The 23201-nt window shown below is 36.4% G+C and overlaps 6 protein-coding genes and 1 pseudogene across 8 annotated transcripts in view; 4 read left to right on the forward strand and 3 right to left on the reverse strand.

Moving 5' to 3' along the window:
• Window positions 1-76: 76 nt before the first annotated feature.
• Window positions 77-3713, reverse strand: LOC148912820 (uncharacterized). 3 transcript variants are annotated; one of them, XM_089026598.1, is made up of 5 exons: window positions 3178-3305; window positions 2805-2874; window positions 2422-2630; window positions 1445-1458; window positions 77-1414 (listed from the first exon to the last, which is right to left on the reverse strand). In XM_089026598.1, exons 1-5 carry the CDS (start codon window positions 3220-3222, stop codon window positions 1306-1308), a joined length of 447 nt encoding a protein of 148 aa, XP_088882724.1. In that variant the 5' UTR covers window positions 3223-3305; the 3' UTR covers window positions 77-1305. The 3 variants fall into 3 exon arrangements, 2 of the variants coding, with proteins under 2 accessions (XP_088882724.1, XP_088882725.1); XM_089026599.1 differs by lacking the exon at window positions 2805-2874 and having other exon boundaries at window positions 3178-3713; XR_016119137.1 differs by lacking the exons at window positions 2422-2630; window positions 2805-2874; window positions 3178-3305 and adding an exon at window positions 2150-2413 and having other exon boundaries at window positions 77-1458.
• On the forward strand, window positions 3182-6929 carry LOC148912821 (uncharacterized). The gene is made up of 5 exons (XM_089026597.1): window positions 3182-3744; window positions 3876-3994; window positions 4159-4280; window positions 5010-5457; window positions 5711-6929. Exons 1-4 carry the CDS (start codon window positions 3644-3646, stop codon window positions 5445-5447), a joined length of 780 nt encoding a protein of 259 aa, XP_088882723.1. The 5' UTR covers window positions 3182-3643; the 3' UTR covers window positions 5448-5457; window positions 5711-6929.
• LOC148912822 (uncharacterized) lies at window positions 6077-6823 on the forward strand. The gene has a single exon (XM_089026307.1). The coding sequence runs from the start codon at window positions 6077-6079 to the stop codon at window positions 6821-6823; it is 747 nt and encodes a 248-aa protein (XP_088882433.1).
• LOC148912823 (uncharacterized) lies at window positions 6879-12113 on the reverse strand. Its single transcript, XM_089026308.1, has 3 exons — window positions 11678-12113; window positions 10216-10633; window positions 6879-6882 (listed from the first exon to the last, which is right to left on the reverse strand). Exons 1-3 carry the CDS (start codon window positions 12111-12113, stop codon window positions 6879-6881), a joined length of 858 nt encoding a protein of 285 aa, XP_088882434.1.
• Window positions 12114-12832: 719 nt separating this feature from the next.
• Window positions 12833-14318, forward strand: LOC148912824 (uncharacterized). The gene is made up of 3 exons (XM_089026854.1): window positions 12833-12966; window positions 13488-13597; window positions 13688-14318. Exons 2-3 carry the CDS (start codon window positions 13568-13570, stop codon window positions 14066-14068), a joined length of 411 nt encoding a protein of 136 aa, XP_088882980.1. The 5' UTR covers window positions 12833-12966; window positions 13488-13567; the 3' UTR covers window positions 14069-14318.
• A 2074-nt stretch (window positions 14319-16392) lies between these two features.
• LOC116291133 (uncharacterized) lies at window positions 16393-18772 on the reverse strand (annotated as a pseudogene).
• Window positions 18773-20128: 1356 nt separating this feature from the next.
• The window catches only part of LOC116290547 (uncharacterized), a 32646-nt gene continuing 29573 nt past the window's right edge, over window positions 20129-23201 (forward strand). Inside the window, exons 1-2 of the mRNA XM_089026601.1 lie at window positions 20129-20451; window positions 20547-20646. The gene's annotated coding sequence lies outside the window, so the exon portion shown is untranslated. The remainder of the gene's footprint in view (window positions 20452-20546; window positions 20647-23201) is intronic.

A 23201-nucleotide genomic window follows, 5' to 3' on the forward strand; every position in this document is an offset into this window, starting at 1 on the left:
GCATCTGAGTGACGCCGACAAAAATACTCACATCACGTCTATGGATTCGTATTGTCCACAAAATACGAGAAAGGTATGGGGAAAAACACATTTATTTAAGCTATTTTTCTTATTATAATTATGTAAAAAAAAAAAAAAAAGCAACATGTCTAGACACTGTCTAGACTGTTTTCTAGACGATGTGTTCCTGACCACTTTTACGTAAGAAAATAGAAAGACAGACATAAACTGAAGGGAAGACAGCTTTTTCTTATTTACAGTAAAACCATTTCTACAAAATATTGTCCTACAGACTTTAAAGTGCAAATGAACCCTTTGACAAAGTAAATAGTTGATTGGTAAAATATTTCTTGATTTGAGTGATGCGTCTCTAAGTTATGAAGGTTTATACTTCCAATATGCTAATGAGTGTGACGTCTATTAAGGCTTAATTAAATATACAAAATCGAACTGGTTCATATAGATACAGTATTTAAAAAGCATCATTATTTTACTCATGGTTTACATGAAAGCTATTTTAAATTTGTATTTTCAAAATGGCCAGCATTTAGTATTACTAGTTACAACAAAAACACTCAAATACCTTACCTGACGTCATCATCATTAATATATTGGAAGTATAAACCTTCATAACTTAGAGACGCATCACTCAAATCAAGAAATATTTTACCAATCAACTATTTACTTTATGCAGAATCAGTACTGAATGTATTGTAAAAGGGTTCATTTGCACTTTAAGCTTCAAACAGTTTTTAGTGAACCCGCAATGAACAATATTATATTACTGAACATAATTAATTTGGAAATTGATTAGCAAAATAAAGGAAACAAATCAGACACAGGAGAGATAGAGAAATATAAAGAGATGCAGAAGAGAATATTGGAACTGGAAAAGTACAACCACTCACTTGTAAGGGAAAATGGTCATTTGGCACATCAAGTAGGGGAGTTTCAACGAGAAAACAGCATGCTGAAGCAAAAGCTCTCAGGTAAAAAAAATTAAAATAAAATAAAATAAAACAAACAGAAAATAAAAACTGAAATTTAAATCCCCCCTCTAATCTTACCTTCAACAAATCAGAGAAGTGCCTATGTCATTTGACAATATTCTCAGTATATTGATTCTACAGGTAAGCTGTTCACCCCCAAAAATCATATAGTTGAGTGATATATCTTGAACTTAGTAATGAAGGTCTATATATATATATATATATATATGTACACCCTTATTGAATACTTCCAACTAAGCTTTCAGTTTCAATAAATCAAAAATGTTTGTGACAGCACCAAGCTTTAGGGAGCTGTTCAGAAGATTTCACAAAGAGCTGACTTTACACTATGATGACAATGGCCATCTTCTTTATGACCCACAAGAAATGAAGAAGTTTGCAGAACAATGTGCTCCTGGTCTGTTTGGCCAAATCTATGATAGTATTATCAATGATGAGTATGGTAATCCTACAAAGAAACGAGAAGAGCAGCAATTACAAAGAACAGTTTCCATTTTACACACTCTGTCATTCTTTAGAAATCAGGTAGTGAATATAACTAAGGCGAATTTTCAACCATTTATAACTCACACAAAGTGAAGGTGAAGGTTAACACATGGATACCGACTTAACGAAGGGATCCCAATACTATTACATTTTCAAACTGCCTTATTTCATAATTACATCATGGCTTGTTTGCTTGAGCAAAAATAGAAATGTGGGCTAAACCTTCTTTCATCCAGGATATTTATGGTGTAATATTTACTTAGCTGATCTCATTTTAATGTGACATCATAGTGAAAAGGGCAGTTCACAATGAACAGTGTTATCTTACTGATAAGCCAATATTGAATAAATTTAAATGATTTTATTCAGAAAAATAACAAACTGCAGCTGGACTGTGGAGTTCACATGGCAACTCATGGAGCTTCACAGCAGGCTTTGATGGCTGGCATGTCTATGGGCTTTGCCCCCCACCCCAGAACAATTTTTAACCACAAAAAAGACTTGGCCTTAATGAGTCACCAATTAACAAAGGAAAGGATAAACCAAGCTGATAAGGTAAACCACCTCTCTTTCATTCACTAAAATAGGAGGGAGGAAATCCAGAGAACCTGGAAAAAACCCTCGTGGCAAGGGAGAGAACAAACTCAACTCACACGATCCTGTCAAGCCAGGGCTCGAATCCAGACCACAGTGATGAGAGGCCAGCAGTGAACCACTACATCACCCATGCCATGTTGTTCATGACTTAATTTATATTGTGTGCATTATAATTTGTGTCATTAATACTGTCATAGAACAAAGAATTCATGTTGTTAATAATTGACGACTTCCACGCAATTCATACTGTGCAAGACCCCAAAAATATCAACGACAAGCAAAGCAGTTCATATGGCCACCGAAATTCTTGACATTCAGAATAATGTACCTGCAATTCCTGTGCCTGCTGACATAAATAGATTGCACAAAACAGTACTCGTCGGGCAGAAAGAATGCAGAGGAGGAATAAGTGTTCCAAAAGTATGGGAGCTGTTCCAAGAACAATTAGTTGACTACTACAACCAATATTTTCAAGCAACACTTCCACACCAGTTTCTTGAATTTGACATGCAGAATGCACAACGATGTGTAGAACACCTGAGGTAGATAATTAAAAAAATCAGTTAAAAGATAAAACTTATGATTTCCACAGGTTCACTTTAATTAAACTTTCTTATAATCAGCAGCACACCTTTTTAAATTTTATCAAAAACAATATAATTTACTTGGATCGACAATGAAAGCTTATTTTAAAAAATCCTATATCATTACCTATCATTACAAGGTCAGAAATATATATAACAATCATTAATGCTTGACGTTTGCAGATGTTATACAGATCCTGAAAGAAGGGAAATGGATACGCTAAGATCAGTTGTATTAATTGACGAGGATGAAAGACCCCTGAAGAGTCTAAACAACTACAAGGAGGCATTACTCCACACTGTTAGAGAATCACCACAACTTGTGCAATATATGCAAAATAATATCTTATTTACGACAGGAGATTGGCCAACTTGGTATTTTGAGAAAAAATTACTTGCTCAGGTAAACACAACATGAACAAAGGAAAAAAATGACATAAAAGACACTAGATCACAAGGGCTTGATTATGAATTTTACAAAGATTATTTACATTATTTACCTTCTTCTTGCAGCTCAATCCAATTGAAGATCCATTCCATTTCATTTCTCTTGTACCTTGGCAGGGACCCTTTCACATCTCTTTTAATGCTCAACAAAATGTTGTTAAGATCTACAGATTTTTCTTTGAGCCATTATACAAGGCTATATTTGGCCAAAGGAAAGTATTAGCAAAAAAACCAAAACCCTTTAGGATCAGCACCTTGATTACTGCTTGTTTTGGAGGTTGGCTTCTTGTCAGGGACACTGTATTGCAGCACTTTGGCCAACGATACAAGAGTACTGAATATGCTTTGTTGTTACACTTATTGGACGAAGTTGTTCCTTTGGTCTTCCACTTCTATCCAGTTATCTTTCGCAGTGGAAGTTATGAGTCTTACAAAGAAGCACTGGTTCGAGTTGCTGTTTTGTTTATTATTCACCGTCGTCGTCATTATGACAAGGCCACTCTGTGTCAACTGAGTGACATGATCCATCATGAAAATCTGGCATCAATCCATAATGTCAAAAGGTCGATGAATGTGCTCTCTGAGAAAAAAGTGGAAATATTTCATTCATTATTAAGAAGGTACTGTAATGAAATAAGTGTAATCACATATTAAATGCAATAATTACTACAGACTGTTAACTATTTATATATATATATATATTTCCAATCGAAAGTAAATTAACATAATTTATGAAATTTGTAATTGACAGTGAAATACAGCCCTGGTATACACCTGAGCAGATACGAACAACAGCTCATATCCTGAACACTCTGCGGTTCAACAATGATTTCCAAGAATGGTTTGTGCCACAATATAAAAGGGGACAAGGTATTATAATTAGACTCAACATATTATTTGAATATTATTTAGCTTCAGCATATCCCATAAATAATTCCTAATTTAGGTATTTTTATTTTTTAGAGGGCGAGTGGGTTAAATCAGTTATTTGTACTGTCATTTTTTTGTAAATAAAGTTCATTCATTCACACAAGGGCACAAGGACTATTCAGTTATCTGTGGCCTTGCTGCAGAGCACATCATTGACCTGTTTGGGGATATTTGGAACAGTGGAGATGGTACAGTAAAACTACCCAAAGGGAGAAAAACATTTCAGGTAAGACGAGTTTGTGTTTTAAGGTGACTGCCTACTTTTGGAAATTGATTTAAGCTTTTCTTAAAACTTCGATTTTCCGAATTGAAATTTAATGCTGATTCCAAATCTGGAAAGAAAAATAGGGTGTCCCGAGCTCGTTTTCAAGATAATCAGCATTTAATGGGAGCCTACGCACGAGCTTTTTGAGTAAAAATTGCGCCACCGGAAGTGATTAGAAAAAAAAAAAAGATTCATAAGATAATAGTTATTTGCAGATTATATGATGGCACGAACGAAGGCTAGTTAATCCTTCTACAATAATACATGGATATTTTCGACAAAAAGACAGAGAGATACATTGATTTGTCATATTTTGTAGTTTCGGTGCTCTTAAAAAATCTCATAAAGTCGAACAAAAATCCCTACAAAAATCTATTTTTTCACATGTTCCTGATTTAAACTTTTCCTAAAATGTTCATATAACCTAGATTTTTAGGAGTTTTTTCGAATGAGCTATCAAAAAATATAGAGTCCCGTGCAAAATTTGAGGGTTTTGCCCTGTTGAAGCCCAAAACGTGTATGGTTCTTCAATAAAATCTTGTAGATTTTTCAGCGGTTTTTGAGCGCGCGCACATCGTGGGCTCAAATCGAACGTTCAAAAGTAGGCAGCCACCTTAAGTATTTAAATTACAAACACAAACAATTACGTACACTGTAATTAATTGTTTGATTTTACATGAATTTTAACAGCCATATTACCTACCTTCCTTTGATGCCACTGTGGACCAAAGAAGTCTGCCACTTGGATATGCTTGGGGAGAAGAAGAACCCGACCCACAAGAAGCATGTGATTTAGCAGAATGCGAAACCGAAGACGACAACACACTAACCCTGACTTGTGGACATTCCTTCCACGTCCTCTGCATGCCTGCTCGCGCTCCTCGCAACTGCCCTATATGCCATCCTCGTCTGCTACTCAAAGTCCAGACTCTGTCTAGCACTTTTAATGCTGGATTACTAAAGGTCGAAGATGATGATGATGCCGAAAGCGACGACGAAGGAGATGACGATGATAACGACGATAACGACGACGACGCGAACCCTCCAAGAGAGAATGCTTATTACTCAACTCAGCAGTTTCGTGAATCACTTGATCGACGTTTTTGTCAGAGAATTTCAGAAGAGTGATCATCATTTGGTAGGTAGTAGCGAATAACTCAGATATTTCGAAATAATTGCCAAGGATAAATCTGCAGGTTACGACTGAACAAGCAAAACAGTGTAGGTAAACTTACGCTTGTTCGGCCCACGTGTCGTGAGTTCAAATGCCTCGTTTGAAAAATGGTATCAAAATTTTTCGAATGCTATTTGATATGTTTAAGTTCATTCAGTTATCGTTCTTTTGCCGAAGTATGAAGCTTATATATCCATATCTGTCCTTATATTTGAAGATTCTCCACTTGTCATCGAACACTAGGAGATGCGATCGAAGTCCTTCTGAATCAAGTCGAAGAATTCATTATTTTGGCGTCAAGTCGACCACAAGCTTCAAAAAAACTACCAAGATCAAGTACTGTGGCAGATTACGAGTTGTGATCAAAAGTTTTGAGTGTCATTGCTGCGTTTTTGTCCGTTTTTAGAGCAATTTTCCTAGAGACAGATTTTTACCGCTTTCGTCCACCATATTGGAGTGCTCATGAAAATAGTCTCTAATGCGCATGCGTCCGGTTTTTCCGCTCTGTCGCCACCGTCTGAATTATTGGGGATCACATTTTAGTGAAGTTCAGTACCCTGAAATTGATAAGAGGGGACAAAAAATGTCTTTGGAACCAAAGGATGAACTATTCTTAACATTATGTAGACTCAGGGTGAACATTCCAGAGAAATTTCTCGCTGATAATTTCAATATTAGTATCTCTGAAATATCTAGAATATTTGACACGTGGGTTGACCTAATGTACTCAAGATTAATTCAGCTGCCAGTGTGGGCAACAAAGGAAACTGTACAAAAAAATATGCCAGAAGTATTCAGAGTAAAGTACCCCAAAACAAGGATTATTATTGACAGCACTGAACTTTTTATTGAAAGAACATCATGTTTTAGATCACAATCAGAGACTTATTCAACATATAAAAGCCATAACACAGCCAAAGGGCTCATTGGGATTGCCCCCAATGGTGCTATAACTTATGTTTCCAATCTCTATGGTGGGCACTGCAGTGATAGAGCTATTGTGGAACATTGTGGCATTCTGTTGTTACTAGAAGAGGATGACTATGTAATGGCAGATCGTGGTTTTGAAATTGAAAACCTCTTGATCAAGAAAAAGGCACACCTAAACATTCCCCCATTCATGCGAGGCAAAGATAGTTTGGATCCTGATGAAGAAGATGAGACAAGAGAAATTGCATCAGTACGTATTCACGTAGAACGAGCAATCGAAAGAGTGAAAAATTATAACATCCTAAGACAAGTCATACCAAATTCAATGTCTGAGGACTTGAATAAAATTTGGAAAGTGTGTTCCTTATTAACAAATTTTAAGCGACCTCTGATTGCTTAAAGTCAAATGTTTGACATGATGTGCAGTTTGTATATTTAGGGAGTATACAACCAGGTTATCTAAATGTATATGATCCTAGTAAATATTAAACTGACCCATAATCTCTTGGCAGCTTTATTTCTTGAACAGTTTGATGGGTATCCATCAGCTTGAAATGTAGATATAGACATGATAACTTGCACACTCGACGAAATAATGGATTTGGTCATCATATGTCCGCTTGGCAAATGTTGGGCAAATATGGTGCTCTATATTTGCCCATACATTTGCCTATGCAGGCAAAGGTCGGGGTAAATTTCTAATAAATTTGCCATTGCTTTGCCATATATCTGAACACATGGGTAAATATGTTATATATTTGCCCTTAGTTTAGACGCATTTACCCAGTGGGGATATATGATAACCGTTTTTGCCCTATATTTGCCATATTGTCAAATGAAGGGCACATATGAAATCAACTTTGCACTAGGCTTTGCCCCATATTTACCTGGGGAGCAAATACAATACCCCAAACTGAGTATATCCGATGTGAGGTTTCCGTTTCAATTTATTGCAATCAAAACTTTTCAAAACAAATCAATAATTTTTCAACTGAATTATGATGGATGTTGGCTTGTTTTTACGATTTACGAGGGGGGAGTGCATGCAGGTCCATCTCAGTCATATGTGTCAATTTTTTCTCCTAACGCATGACATCAATGTTGCGACCACATTAATTCAATCATTGTTTTGCTTTGATGTCATGAAAGTGAGGTTATATGCGTTGATACACACAGGAAAAAACGCGGACGATGTATTTTTAATATGCGTAAGTCGTACATGCGTTTTTTCCAGTGACAATAAGAAAACTCATTAACCCATTAACCTCAGCTGCATTTCAAACCGCTAACATCTGTAATATTATTTGAAGCATCAATTTTGTTTAGTCTAAACATATGAATTCATCTTTTTTATTGGCAATATATGCAATTTCATTCATAATTATTTTAATTCATCTAATTTTAAACTCATCAAAGAATTCATTCAATTTTCATTTTGACTATCTAGTTACTGATGCACAGTTCAAACAGTTTATTTTTGATAGCTTTGAATATTTTTCCTGGATGATACTTTACTGTCATCTCCATCATCCGTACAATTTACGTTGTAAAGGACAAACAATTAATACTCTTTCTTTGTCAATAACATCGTAAGCAGCAACAAACTGGCTGTGTATCCTTTGTATGGGAATGAATGTAGAGGGCCCTTCCATTTCAAACAAGTTTCTGCACCAAATTTCATGTGGTCTGCCAATCCTGTGTCTTTCTGGATGTCGCTGATACCATCGAACCTTTGCCATACACAATGATTCCTGCTTGCCATCAATTATAATGGTTTGTTTAAGAAAGAAATCGACAACACCGGGGCGCAAGTCAAATGAATCGGTCTCAATACTGCCACTATATTGGCCACACCAACAACTTGCAAGAATGAAGGAAGAACGTTCCAGTCTAGAGTCAGAGGACCCTAGCTTTGTCCCCGAATATCCAATGGTACTAATTCTCTCAAACGTATCGGTAACACATTCAATGACCGAGTGTTGAGGTAAAATTGTTTCATAAGCTTTAAAGAGATATTCTGTATAGTCATCATCAAGAACATCAATGGATCGAGGTGAAAAACATGAGTATGCATTCATATTGCTCCACTCTAAGCAACGTAGTACTTGACCAACTGAAAGATTAAGTGTTGATGGTATTGATGGGATGCTTTCGCCAAGTGTTCCTACTTGTTGTGCCTCCTGAAGAAGTTGAAATACTGGTTGGAAAGTTTCTCGAAATCTCTCTGGTAAAGGGATATCTCTTAGTTCATGCTTTTGGAGAAATTTTCTCATGATTTGTATTTCAACAGATCTATTGTTAGTTCGAAACGCTCCTAAAATCCCATTGAAACGTTCGAAGCTGAAAAGCCAAAATGAATATACAGGCCCGTAATCTAAAATACATTGTTTGAGATGCAGGTGTAGATGCATGTTTGGCGTAACACGTTCCTTTCCATATCTTTTTTCAAACGATTTACAAAATTCCACTAGGTAATCATGTCCTTCTTGTAGCTCTTCAGTTGTAATAAGTGGAGAGCAAAGGTGAAAGCAGGACAATACGAATAACCTCCACAGCTCCAAATCATCTGTTGGAACGATATTCCAAATGCAGAATACAGAATACAAGAGAGTCCATGTTTTCCACTGATCAGCAGTAAATCCTCCAAACGATGTTGATATCTTTTTCGGGAGACGCCCAATAAATGATGGTGCTTTGACGTCATCTACCTTTTCCTGGATTTTATTCAAATTTTCTTTAGAAATACTTGGCGTTTCAGCATTTAGCCATACATTTTTCATTAAATGTTTTGCTGTCCCTAAAAACAAATTGTGCATAGGATCAACAACATGGTAACGAGTACAATCGAAGTAAGGCAACTGTAAGAGTTCAGAATATCTTGTTCCAGTGGAAGTTTCAATTTGGTTTCGTTCATCAGCGGTTGTTGCATTGAGTATTTTCTGAGCCTCTCTTCGGTGCTCTTCATTTGTCCTTGGTGTATCGTCATCTTCGAAACCTGAAAAATCCATGCTACTAAAATCTCCGGGAAAAAATCTTGTGCACTTTGAGCACCCTCGGTGAGCAGTACATCCTAAGAAACCGCAAACTTTTCTTAGTGCAGGAATGTCACAAGCAATACAAAGGAGGGCAGCTCGAAAACATCTTGCTGTTCTACTCCCATGAGGCCGAACTTGGATGCCTTCGTGCCACAATAAGTTCAATTCGGCTACAAGTGGTTGTAAGTACGTATTGATATTCAATTTGGGCTCGTGTGGACCAGGTATTACCCCAACTATTATTACGTTTTCCTCTTTGTACCTTTCTTTTCTCGGAAGATTTAGGAGGACCATATATATGACTCCAACGCTATAGACACTGTGCTTAAAAGGCTGAAACCAGTCAACATTCAGCATAAAAGCATAATTATTAGGCTGGGCAAGGAAAGGAGTGCCGTTAAAATATTGCCAATCTTTCCACACTTGGCCATCGTAAATATCAACTAAAATATCGTCCGGTACATTCCGGTTTCTCCAAATCTCACATTTTTGTACAAAGTCTGGTCGCTTAATAAAGTGAGTTAGAGTGTCTCTGATGCTTTTATAACAATAAACTTTATGTGGGTACAATTTCGTCTGTCCATTTTTCAAACGAATTTCCTTAAGCAATTCCGCTCCACAAGGTGTGCGGCGAAACAATTGACGGTGATTCGGAAAAGCAATGTGAGAACATGGTTTAGCAATGACACGCCCGAATCTTGTTGTTATGCAGTCTTGAAAACGGTATAGGGTGTCGCATTTCGGACAAACAACATACTTTGAATGCTTATCTTTAAAAGAAAGATAATTTTTCAAGAGTTTGAAGGAGCTCGGGAAAACCAATACTGCGGTTGGGAAAATGATTGGCGAAAGCTCACACAAAACCTGAAAAATCGCTTTAAAAAAGGCGAGGAGAATATCAATGCCTCGGTCTGGTACAGAAAAGTATGCAGACCAAAAGCACACAAACAAGGCAATCCAGTTAATAAGGGTCACTCGGGAACTTGCTTCGACGGCAACGCTTATTTCTGCACTAGATTGTTCAAAATCTCTTTCTACGTCTTCGATATCAATATCCCAAGTTTCAACCAATCTCCTTCTTTCATTTCCTCTTATCTCTTCATGGTCAGATTCACTGTCCAACTTGTCATCCCAAAACACTTGATCTTCTTCCTCAAAGTCATTTATTCCGTCTCCTTTAAACATAAGCAAATACGATGTATTTTATTCATTCGGCATTGTATAACTGCAACATAGTATAAGATAAAGTCTGAAACCATTATAATACTAGAAAAAAAAATGTCAGTAAAAAAAAACCTCATGGGCTAAGGGACCGGTCATTATTTAAGTTGGGGGGGGGGGGGGAGAAAAAATTGGGGGGGGGGGGGCCTAAAATTTTTGCTAGTGAAAGTCTTGAAATTTAAAAATGACTTTTAGGGAAGATTTTTAATTTTTTTACTACAATCCATGGGGGGTTTTCGATAAACTTGGATGCCTTCAAATGGGGGGCCTTGAAATTTTTTTGCGTCACTGACAATTTCTCCTCCACCCCACCCCCCCCCCCCCCCACCTCCAACTTAAATAATGACCGGTCCCTAAATGTATAATTTTGACCCAAATTTTGCTCTGAAAATAAATGATTTCCATTGAAAATAAAATATAAATTTCTAAGTCAGCAAAACAACAATTTATAATTCGTGAAAGAAAAATGATAAATCGAAAATAAAAAACCCAAGAGACATATTAAATAAATTACTTATAATTGTATTTCTCTAACTTGACAAACATGTTTTGCCGGATACCATGCTATCTCAGGATGACCACAGTCATGAATTGATTTGGAGACAAAAATGTACAGCAATATCCATTTGAACATAGTAAATTCTTTTTAGCGTTTTAAATGAGTTATCTCTAGCTATGATTTTATAAACTCTTTGAATGAACCTTTCTGAATGAACACTGAGGTTTTAATGGCTACCATAAGCCGATTACTTAATGATGCACCCTTCTTAAAAGTAACGGTGAAAACGAGGCTAAGATAGAAATAGAAAAGAATCATTTGTACCTCTAACTTAATCTCGCTTCAATAACACTAATGCTTGGTAGTAAATCCAATAGGGGAGCTAGATCATGTGCAAATCAGCCGCTTGTTAAAGATTCAGTCTTTTATCTATGCAGTTTGACTTTAACATTTAAAGATTATATAATCTAATCATCAAATAAACGTATAACATCAATACCTTTTTGTGAAGTAGCTGGTAAGAATTCGTCACTTGATGGTTGGTTTGTATTTGGCACATCAGAGGAGTCTTGATCAGTTTGGTCCAAAACGTTTATCTCGCTGTAGTCATTAGAAGAAGTGTCGTTCTGGCCGTCAATCTCGTGAGTGAAAATACTATCATTTGAGTCTTCGTCGTCATTCCGCTGTAATTGCCATTGATTTGTTAAAGGATCATAAAATTCTTCTTTGTGACGGCAAAATACTCTGTAATGTAAATCTTCGTTACAATGAAAGCAATGATAACGCTTTGACATCGCAGAAGACATTTTGTTTTCCAGAACTATATAATTAAAAAGACGGTGTGTATCATTGGGACAATTACTCAAAATCCAAGCATTTTGAATGGCTAACAGCCATATTCCAGCGTAATAAAGTTCCACGTCCATCAACCACATGCCACTGGACAAAAGCACGCCGGATCTTTATTACCGCGCCCTTTTCCTTAGAGCTGTCACTGTTGGCGGCAGATAATGGTACGATGGTTTTAGAGCTAGAAGCTAATCAAGTTTATTGCAATGATATTTCGTGAATCTAGGCTTTAGAAAAAATTTCATAACTTTATAAAATGGAGCAAATAGCTTTAAGATAATAGATATATTACTTAACATGAATCCTGGATACAACTTCAGCATTTTTATAAGACAGTTATTCCTTTTTTTATTATTAGACTTCATTATATGAACGTACATGTCATCACAAGTCACGTGATACGCCGTGATAGATAGGGGGTAGATCTGTTCGGTGGATGTGCTTATTCGTTCATTCGCCTTTTGGTCACAAACAGGTAACAAACTCTGTCGGTCATCTAGTTTCCCGCACATTCTATATCTTTGCTTATAAATTGCGTTCATTCGTCGCGATCAAAAAATGGGAAGAACATCTACACCTTTACCAGGACGCCCAATGCCAATCCATTCTGTTACTGCAACTACCAGTACAAGCAGTACGAGTAGACATACTGAAAATGGCGCCAATTCTCAAAGGCTTAATATACTTATTCCCTCTGTCCCTGGTGGTAACGAGGATGTGCTAAGAGAACACAGAAATCGCCTATTGCAAGCAACAAGCGAGAATGAGAACGTTGACCCCGACAGCGAAAAAGAAGAAATTTCTTCAAATTTCGAAACGATTGTAAAACAGTTTAAAGAACTGCAAGAACAAAACCGCCAAATACTAGCGGCCTTAAAAGAAAGCCAGCAGGACAAAGACAACAGCAAGACCAAGATTACTGTCTCAAAGGCTGTTGCAGTAAGTAAAGTGGCAATATTTAAAAAAGCAAGCTATTTTTATTGATAATTTTACTGGGAATTCTTGGCGCGAAGAGTAGTTGGTATAATTATGCAGCGGTATAATTTATGCAATGCTAAAATTGGCGGGAAACCCGCCATGGTAGTGGTTAATGCTACCAAACTTTACTATTGATTTCCAATAACAAGACACTGAATGATAATGATAATTTCCTTTTTTGTAAAGGAATTGATTTGATTTCGATTTTTTCCCCAATATTATACAATCACAGCCATAAAAATAATGAAAACATTATTACTATGTCTAAGAATAACTTAAGGTACATCTTATGATTTTAATGAATTATATTATGTTTGAAATAAAATAACATGAAAAAAAAAAAAAAAAAAAAAAAAAAAAAAAACGAAACAAAACAAAGCAAAAACAAATGGATGCTAAAGGAGTAATTGTCGGCCAAATGCCAAAATTTCTAACAAATTTTGTCTCAAGTTTTAATATATGGGTACTTGATATAATTTCAGCTGCCCTTAAAAGTCACTTTCTGACGAGAAGAAAGAGAAACAAAAGAGAGCGTTCAGGGGCCCTTGGAAGGCATCAAAAGATGCAGCGGAAAACACAAAGAAAACAAAATGTGAGTAAACTGAATTTGCAACGATTATGACTTTGTTTAATAAGAAACTTTGACTGACGGTGTTTTTTTTTTTTTTCTTTTTTCTTTTAGCTCCTAAAATCCAGATCCAAGGCAGCGGACTTGTCAACCTCGCTATCACCAGGGGACAAAGAGAAAGTCAAGGCAATTATGAAACTGGAGTATATGTCATCAGAGGAGTCGATGTCAGAGGCGGATGACCAGGCTGATGACGATACAGCGGACAGTGGCTCTGATAACGAAGGGGGCCCTACTAAGCAGAGTAAAGTTTTAATAAAACACCCTCTGCCATGGAGAAGCCCCCTAGCTAATCAGTTCATGGAAAGCATGGACCGAAAGGCAAAAAGGAGGCTGTCAGAGCGCAGTCTCACCATGCTTTTGAAGCGGAAAATCGGGGAGCCGTCAAGACGCCCAAGGCCATCTGGAGGTCCCGAATGGGCATTGAGAGCCTAAAGGTTTTTATCAAATCAAGGGCACTGGGACACCGAACGTGGTTGGGGTTTCTACGAGTTTTATGAATTAAATCTTGTGTCACTGTTCCTCCGTTCCTTTGGCCTGATTTCTAGGGTTTTCCTTCTTCTTTCGATTATTTGAACATTATACTTGTTTACTTTAAGAAATCCAAAGGTCAATAGGCTTAGATAGCCGCTGCTATACCGTTTGACCTTTGGATTTCTTCAAGTAAACGAGTATAACGTTCAAGTAATCGAAAGAAGAACGAAAACCCTAGAAATCAGGCCAAAGGAACGGAGGAACAGTGACACAAGATTTAATTCATAAAACTCGTAGAAACCCAACCACGTTCGGTGTCCTTAATTAAGTTTTTGCAGTTATAAATGAAGTGTACTACTACAGAATATCTAAAAAGAATCGTACATAAGCCACAGATCGATTGACAACTAAATATATTATGATCTCCTTTCACAAATTCTGTCACAAGATGAAACAAACACCTATAATTAATTTACAGAACTAGCATTTTCAATTAGTTGTAGTTAACAAATTGTTCATAGTTAATCAGTCGTCAAGAAAAGGAAATTCACAATAAAAATGTTTCAGTATGATTTATGTCTTTTTTCCTGCTTCTTAGTATAGGTTAGCTATGTTTAAAGTATGAGGTGGTTGTCACGACATATATCGTTTCTATTTTTTTTGGCCTGCCATAAGTGACAATAGCTGAAGACTGATAATATAGTTAAATTTAGCAAATATGATGAGCATAATTCAACTGAGCAAATATGGCTAAGACGCGCTGGTACATCTAAGGCATTAAGGGGGCATTAATCACATATACGGTCAGAGCATATCGCATGGTATATGTAAGGCATAAATCACATATACGGCCTGGAAAAATACAGGGTATATGTAAGGCATTAATCACATATACGACCTGGGCAAAGACAGGGTATACGTAAGGCATTAATCACATATACGGCCTGGGCAAACACAGGTTATATGTAAGGCATAAATCACATATACGACCTTGGAAAATACAGGGTATATGTAAGGCATAAATCACATATACGGCCTGGGCAAACACAGGGTATATGTAAGGCATAAATCACATATACGGCCTGGGAAAATACAGGGTATATGTAAGGCATAAATCACATATACGGCCTGGGGAAACACAGGGTATATGTAAGGCATAAATCACATATACGGCCTGGGCAAACACAGGGTATATGTAAGGCATAAATCACATATACGGCCTGGGAAAATACAGGGTATATGTAAGGCATTAATCACATATACGGTCTGGGCAAAGACAGGGTAAATGTAAGGCATTAATCACATATACGGCCTGGGAAAATACAGGGTATATGTAAGGCATGAATCACATATACGGCCTGGGGAAACACAGGGTATACGTAAGACATAAAACACATATACGGGCTGGGCAAATACGTGCACATATCAAATGAGCATTCACATTTACTACCGGGTAAATGTATGGATGATATGATATCTGCTATATATTTGCCGTTTGGGATTTTACTGGGCCATACGGACTTTGCCATCTGTGCCCATGGGATAAATGTGTAGGTACATATCATATACAGTCATTGGGCAAATATTGTTTACTATTAGTCAAATATGATATTTGCCCATATATTTGTCTATATGTTTGCCTACATGACAAATCCATTTTTTCGTCGAGTGTTGGTTAACCTTTTTTATGTTAAAGGACTTGTTTGCAATTGTGTTTGCAACAATGTTAGAGTACAGACAGTACTCTGTAAAATAGAAATTACTATATTGTCCTAAATAGTGCTAATAGCCCACTTTCGATATTCTGGCTGAGAGATCACGCATAAAGCAATTTAAGATTAGGCTCCGGGGAAACAAAAAAAATATAAGTAGGTTTATCTATTGTTTCCCCAGAGCCTCATCTCCAATTCCTTTGTGTTTGATCACTCAACCAGAATATCGAAAGTGGGCTATTAAATGATAGAAAACAAAGAAGCTTATAAATTTGTACATCTTTGTTTTACTAAAGTTATACTGTTTGCACCATAATGCTAAGATTAGGGACTGGTCATTATTTATGTAGGAGAAAAAAAAGGGAGTCACAGTTGTGTTAGATTGGCTGTGAGGGGCTTTTTATATTTGTGTTCATCATGAATGCATGTGATATAAGAGGAGATATGAAGTGGAGGTCATCATGAAAACAATGAATAAAGAAGGTGGTCACTTGCTATATACATGCCCTGGAGAGGTTCTTTATGGAAACTTTGATCTTTCCAGCATATTTTTCCTTAAAAAAGGATGGGTCACTTAGGGTTCCTTACCTATGTGGTAGATTTCTGACGATATTGAAAAACATTAGGGTACATGGGGATGCCTCTTTTTACCCGGGCTGTCAGTAGCTCTGGGACCATGGCACACATGTAGAAGTCAAGTAGTTTTTTCTTCAGTGCCTCCCAGTATGATGGATCAAAGTACACCCGTTCAATATGTATATCTTCAGTTTCATTGAAATCTGTATACACAACAAAGTCACACCAGGGTTTGTTAGTGATGCCCATGCCTCCTTGAATTTGTGCATAGTATTTATGCTTCTGTTTTAGCTTAAGCCCAGAGTCAGTTTTAACCAGACAAAATGACTTATCATTCTGTGCAACAAGTTCTAAGAGTTTTCCTTGGGTTGTAGATAGCTCATCCTTTAAGTGTGGAGGAAATAATTTATATTTTACTTCAAGATTACCAACAGGATTGTATTTATTAGTAGGATCTGTTACCTCACCATCAACACTTGCTGCAAGTACTGGGTTGTCTTTAGAAATAATAAGGCCTTTCTCTGCTACTCTAATTTTACTAAACCCATTATTGGTTTGGTGCTCAACATATTTACTGATAATAGCAGGTTCCTTTTCTAGTCCCATTTTGCACTGAATAGGTGTAGTTTTGTGTTTGTACTGGAATAAATCTTGAACAAGTTTGTCTGGTGGGGTAGTTATTCTCCTGTTTTTGATTTCACCAAACCTTGATGCTGTAAGTCTGCCTTTTCTGAACTCAAACCATTTTACATATTTAGATTGCCCTCTTGTAGATCTCTCTATGTCCTCAATATCTTCAAGAGCAAGTTGAATATTGTTTATATATCCCCTACAGACTTCCTTAAAGCTATCATTTGTCAAATCAAGGTCATCTGGGAATTGTTCTGAGGGTCTGGTATAATAGGGACATTTTGAAGGTTGATATCTTCATCATCTTCAAACCTTGGATCTTCAACCCTGTTTTCTGGAATGAAGCTGCTTTCAGAATCATTATCAGTGGCATTTTCTTGACCAACAACCTCACAATGTGAAATAACATAGTGAGAGGTATAATTTGTGTTCATAGGCTCATAGTTGTGTCCTAAGCTCTGTAAGTCTGATGTCATACAATCAATGGTTGCACTTGTATCAGATTTTTCTGTCCCAGTTCTCAAACATTTTGCAGGTAAGTGATAATCATGATCAACTTTAATAGTGTGTTTTAACCATTTCTCCTTTATTTCTTTAGCCTCAATAGGCTTGTGATTATTACCTTCTAATAAGTCTATAAGAACAGCTGGTTTTTGAGATGACTTCAGCAGTGGTACATTTTTCAAGTCATCACAAAGCCCTTTTATTTGTTCTTCAGTTACCTGTAGTGAAAATGATGGACAAGATGAGAATGATCTTTTTTCAAGTTTTCTATTGATTCTCTTCTCTGTTTTCAGCTTTTTATCTCGTTCATAATCATGTTTGATCATAAGAATATCGTTAAAGAGCACTGGGCCATCATCAGCAAGCTGCTTACTTGGTATATGCCACTGTTGAGGTTTATTTGTACAAGTTACATTAGGAGGAATTTGCTTGAGCTCACTCTCACAAAAATCAAGTATGGTATATAATAAGGCTCCTACGTGTTTACAGTATCCATTAACTCCTGCTTTGCAGTTACGAAATGCAGAAACTACTTCTCCTCTCTTATTTTGACGTACCTTTGTCCTTTATATTTTGTTTTTCGTCATGGAAGCTTTTACTTTTGCCTCAAAGAAGCAGTAAAGGTCGTGTGAACTGTTGAATTGAACATTAATTACGTGAAAGGCCTTAAACAAAGCATACCCTTCCCGTTTACACTTAAATGCTCCACGTCTCTTTTCTTCTTCATTTCGTCCACCAGATAAATAGTCAAAAATGTAACAATGCTTGAAAGGTGGAATATTCTCGAGATTCAATGTCCAGCCCTCTTTTGGCCATTCATCGATTTTTCTATTCGAACCAGCATCTGCTTTCTTTTCCAATATTTTACCGTCAGGGTTAGAAACCTTCTTGTCGAGGCCACTAGAAATATAGTCTTTCACTCTAAATAAAAAGAATTCGAAGAAAGATAAGAATCGGCTTCAATAATCCTATGAAAACAGATGTCTTGTCACCTTTGTATAAGTTGAAGACGATTTCCGGATGTCTTTGCTTCTCTGCACTTTAGCCATCGCTTAAGTTCTTCTACTTTTAGTTCTTCTGGCTTTCTTCCACTTAAAGCAGCTCCTGGAATATCGGTTTCCGCAAAAAATACGCGAGAAGACTGAAAATTATACGCCTTTTTATCCTCTTTGACAATACCCTGTTCCATTTTGTTTTGTTTTCTTTGTAATTTCCCGCGAATCTTGACCTCTACAACCGGCATGCTTTGCGCGCGTGACGTCATCATGCAAATGTACTATTAGAATTTGTTCTTGTTGAGAAATCATCCATTCTCGTACCCAGACCCTACTCATCAGCCAAATCGTCTGACCGGAACCAGAATCTTGTGACCAGATCACCAGAGCGCATGCTCAGCTAGTTAGCTTTTGCTACCTTTATTTGCAAAACTCACAGACTTGAAGTGCTTTGTTCCAAAATATATTCTCAATTTTAATAGTGATGGATTATTTAGATTTAATTTTTTTCCCCCGTCTATCTAGTGCAGGCTCGGCCATATGAAAATATTTTTGTGAAGTAGTTTAGAAGGTTTCACATATATAGAAGGTTTCACTTCAGCTCCATTTTCCCACATACCAACCTAAAAATAGTATCTTATGTAGGTCTATGGAAGGCGAGGGATCTCTGGTCTGTCGAACCACCGCTCGTTTTATTCGAACCCCATCTCATCGTTCATACAAGTTTAGTGTCAGATCTAACTACACAAACTAGAGCAGAGTCAGGTTGACCACACTGTAAAAACTGCCCGGTTTTGAAACAAAACAAAACAAAACAAAACAAAACAACAACAACAACAACAAAAAAAAAATTGGTTAAATTTATGCAACTGAGAGAACAAGTTTTTTAGTCGGTGTGGCTCTCAGTCGTGATTGCTTACTCGACCACTGTCCTTACTCGACCACTGTCCTTACTCGACCACTGTCCTTACTCGACCACTGTCCTTACTCGACCACTGTCCTTACTAAGGTCTGTACCTCCCAAATACAACCCGACCTACAACAATAAGCCTAGCCTTGTACACAACTATTAAATTGTACAAGATTGAATGCGCAGAAATAATGAAATTGCTCGTCCTTATCATAACCCAGTAATCTAATCTGAAAATCTATTAACGTCACGTATCTAGACAAGTTCAACTTTGGTGGGTTGAATGTTTAGGCTAATTTGAAAGAGGTTTGTAGAACAGGAAACTACAATTAGATCTCTAAGTAGTCTCCAAGTCAAAACAGTCTTGGTTACTGTTTAACTAAACAGATCAGCTCAATTAGATAACTAAACATGTTAGACTTGCAGAATCATATGCAAAAAGCATTATTCACATATATGTGAACAAATCATTCCTAAAATTCTGTTGCATAACACTTCTTTGTGCTAATCGCCAATCAAATCACTCGAAATTAAAGGGTAATTTCGCAGAGCCTGAGGCGAGGAGGTCTGGGGGAGCTCAACAGCTAAGATATGCGAGTCAACAGTAAATTGGCATTTGCATATTGCTAACTTAATTCAGGGGCAACATCTTTTAGAGATGGATCAAATTTGATGATTTTATGGATGGATTTATTTTTGACATGCGTCTTGTTTGGACGGTCGGATACCGACGTCGTGGTAATCATTGTGAAAAAGTTTATCAACCTTCACACTTGAATTCAAAGGCGAATATATGGATGGCTTTCGGAATAGAGAAAAAGTGTCGATTCAATGGAGCTTGCGCTATGCATTCCTTCCAGAAGCTATCAACAGATTCTAGCGACTTACGCACCCCGGAGCGGAGCAGACTTTAATCATGCACGACAGAACGAGCAAGTCTAGGCTCTGTCGATGAAGCAAGAATAGGTCGATTGTGCTGCATGCACTCCAGAGCTATCGACAATCTCTTTTACTCTGGTATGTTGTTCAAAATGATTTAAAAAAAATATAATCACAAACTACGCAAAGTCACTTCACCGATGTAACCTGTAAAACGAGTGTTCCTTTTCTAGTCTCAGAACGCTCTGCATAATACAACACCGTGAGAAGGCTATATTTCAGGCAGGCATCTTGACCACCAGTGACGTTGCCATACAGGACAGGACATCTGAGGTGAGGTGGTAGGAAGTTTCTTCTCGGTCCTTGTTTCTATGTATACAAATGATGAATCAGCTGTGAAAGTAGAAGATAAAATAACGCATACCTTTAAATGCTACACTGGGGTAAAACAAGGTTGTATGTTATCCCCTACCTTATTTAACATATTTTTGCATGATCTACCAGAAGTATTTGACGACGAAGAGTCAGATCTTACTGAAGTTAATAACTCATTAGTTAAATGTCTTCTTTATGCAGACGATGTAGTTCTGCTATCAACAACGCAAAAAGGGCTTCAACACCAATTAAAGAAATTGAAACACTTCTGTAATATTTCGCAAACAGCTGTAAATCTTGATAAAACAAAAATTATCGTCTTCAATAATAATGGCAAACGGATGAATAAGTATAAATTCTACTTCAATAGCAAAAGACTTGAAAACGTGAAAACATATAAATATCTTGGTTTGTTATTCTCCTCTATAGGTACGTTTTCCATCGCTCAAGAAGAACTTAAGAAAATAGCTCTCAAAGCCTTGTTTAAGCTCCGTAAGGATATGGGCGATCACTTCAGAACAGATATAGATCTCACAATACGACTTTTCAATAGCTTAATCAAGCCAATCTTGTTATATGGTAGCGAGGTCTGGGGTGTGGAAACAAAGAAAAATTTAAATATAGATCCACTAGAAAAAGTGCAAATAAAATTTGGTAAAATGCTTTTAGGAGTAAGTAAAAAAGCGTCTAATAACGCATGCCGAGCAGAATTAGGGCTCTTCCCAATAAGAGTTTACGCAAAATTAAGGGCAATCAAATTTTGGATAAAATACATGAATCGTGCTGATACTGATAAATCAAAACTCTCAGATCATACAATAGCTGATAGTTTCTTACAGAGTTCGAACAATTCGAGATGGACAGAGAAAATAAAATTAGCCCTTGATAAGTTAGGTCTAAGCTATTTATGGCAGCAAAATACAAGTGAGAGAATGACTGACTACCAATTAACTAAGCTGATGAAAAGCATTAGACAAAGAATTGAAGATCAAGAATTTCAAATTTGGCTTGCAGACATACATAACGATTCGGGAAGAAAAGATTCACAGAAAAATAAATTAAGAACATATAGAACATTTAAAATAGATTATAAGCGAGAGGAATACTTAAGAGAGGTAACTAATATTAAACACAGAATAAGTCTGACCAAACTAAGAATAAGTGATCATTGTTTACAAATTGAAATAGGTAGATATACAAGACCATATACCAAACCAGAAGAAAGAGTGTGTCAGATATGCCAAATTGAAGTAGAGAGTGAATTACACTTCCTACTAACATGCCCAAATTACTATAATGAAAGAAAATATCTTGTTGATAAGATTGAAAATATAACACAATTACGAATAGAAAATTGGTTAAAAAACGAAGAAAAATTTGCTTTTATTATAAATCCAAAGAAATCAATACAAAAAATAGTAGCAAAATATATATATGATTGTTTCAGCAAAAGAAATAACAGTATTTGAATGAATATCTAGTTAATATAAAGAATAGAACCACCGTTATATTAAGATGTGCCTAAGTATTCCTCATCTACACATATTACATTTTCTTCTTTTTCTAATAATTTGATATAACTTATGAAATATTGTAAATGTATTGTAAATTTATATTTGTGTGATTGTAATGTATTAATAATTATTAGCATTAAGTCTTAAATATTTGTAACAGATATATAGACGCTAATAATGTAAATAAACTAAACTAAACATCCCTTCACCTGATGGATATGGCTGGTACAAGAGTGGTGTTGACCATTCCGGAGATGTCCAAGATGTTTGATAAAGATATGCCCTTCTTCTTTTCTTTTCTTTTCCTACATGTTTAATAGATTGTTAGGTATTTTGTGCGTGTGTTTTTAGCTGTTGTTATACTTTGTGCTTCAACCACTAATCAACAGACTAGCACAGTACTTAATGTCATCATTGAAGGTTGGTTTGGTTCTCATCGGCTTGAAATTTCAGAAAGATAATAAAAGAAAGAATCAGAAAATGGTCTGCATTAACTGTAGTATTAGGGCGATGTATAGCGTCTTTATCAAGAATCATATCGTAATATATATCTGCAAACAGCTATGTTTTTAATAGAAATGTATCTAGTGGAGATGAAATTAAACAAGCGGAAAAACAAAAAACAGGTAGAAATGAACCTAAGAATAAGTAAAAGCTGCATTTTCTGCCGTGAATTTAAACAAATTTTTCATCAACTTTTTGCTATTATCAAGAGTGACCGAGTGGAGCCTGGGCACCAGTACGAATTGCTGTATCACGAAAACGGTTATATTGATAAATTTGAAATGGTGTTTTCTATCCTTTTGATGAAAAAAAAAAGTTGTTTTATCGTTTAGCAGTTTGTTACTGGTCATTCAGGTATCATTTAGTGTAAAATAGGCAAGTTAAAAGTTCTACCACAGGGAGCCCGTTAAGACATTCTTTGAACCTTTATTACCCCTTAACAGGATATCCGCTAAAGTTTGAACTGGGCACCGGGTCTAATATTGATCACCAAAC

Source organism: Actinia tenebrosa, unplaced genomic scaffold, assembly GCF_029948245.1.
Source record: "Actinia tenebrosa isolate PJP-AT-01 unplaced genomic scaffold, QUT_ActTen_1.0 PGA_scaffold10__47_contigs__length_13832649, whole genome shotgun sequence".
Classification (NCBI taxonomy): domain Eukaryota; kingdom Metazoa; phylum Cnidaria; class Anthozoa; order Actiniaria; family Actiniidae; genus Actinia; species Actinia tenebrosa.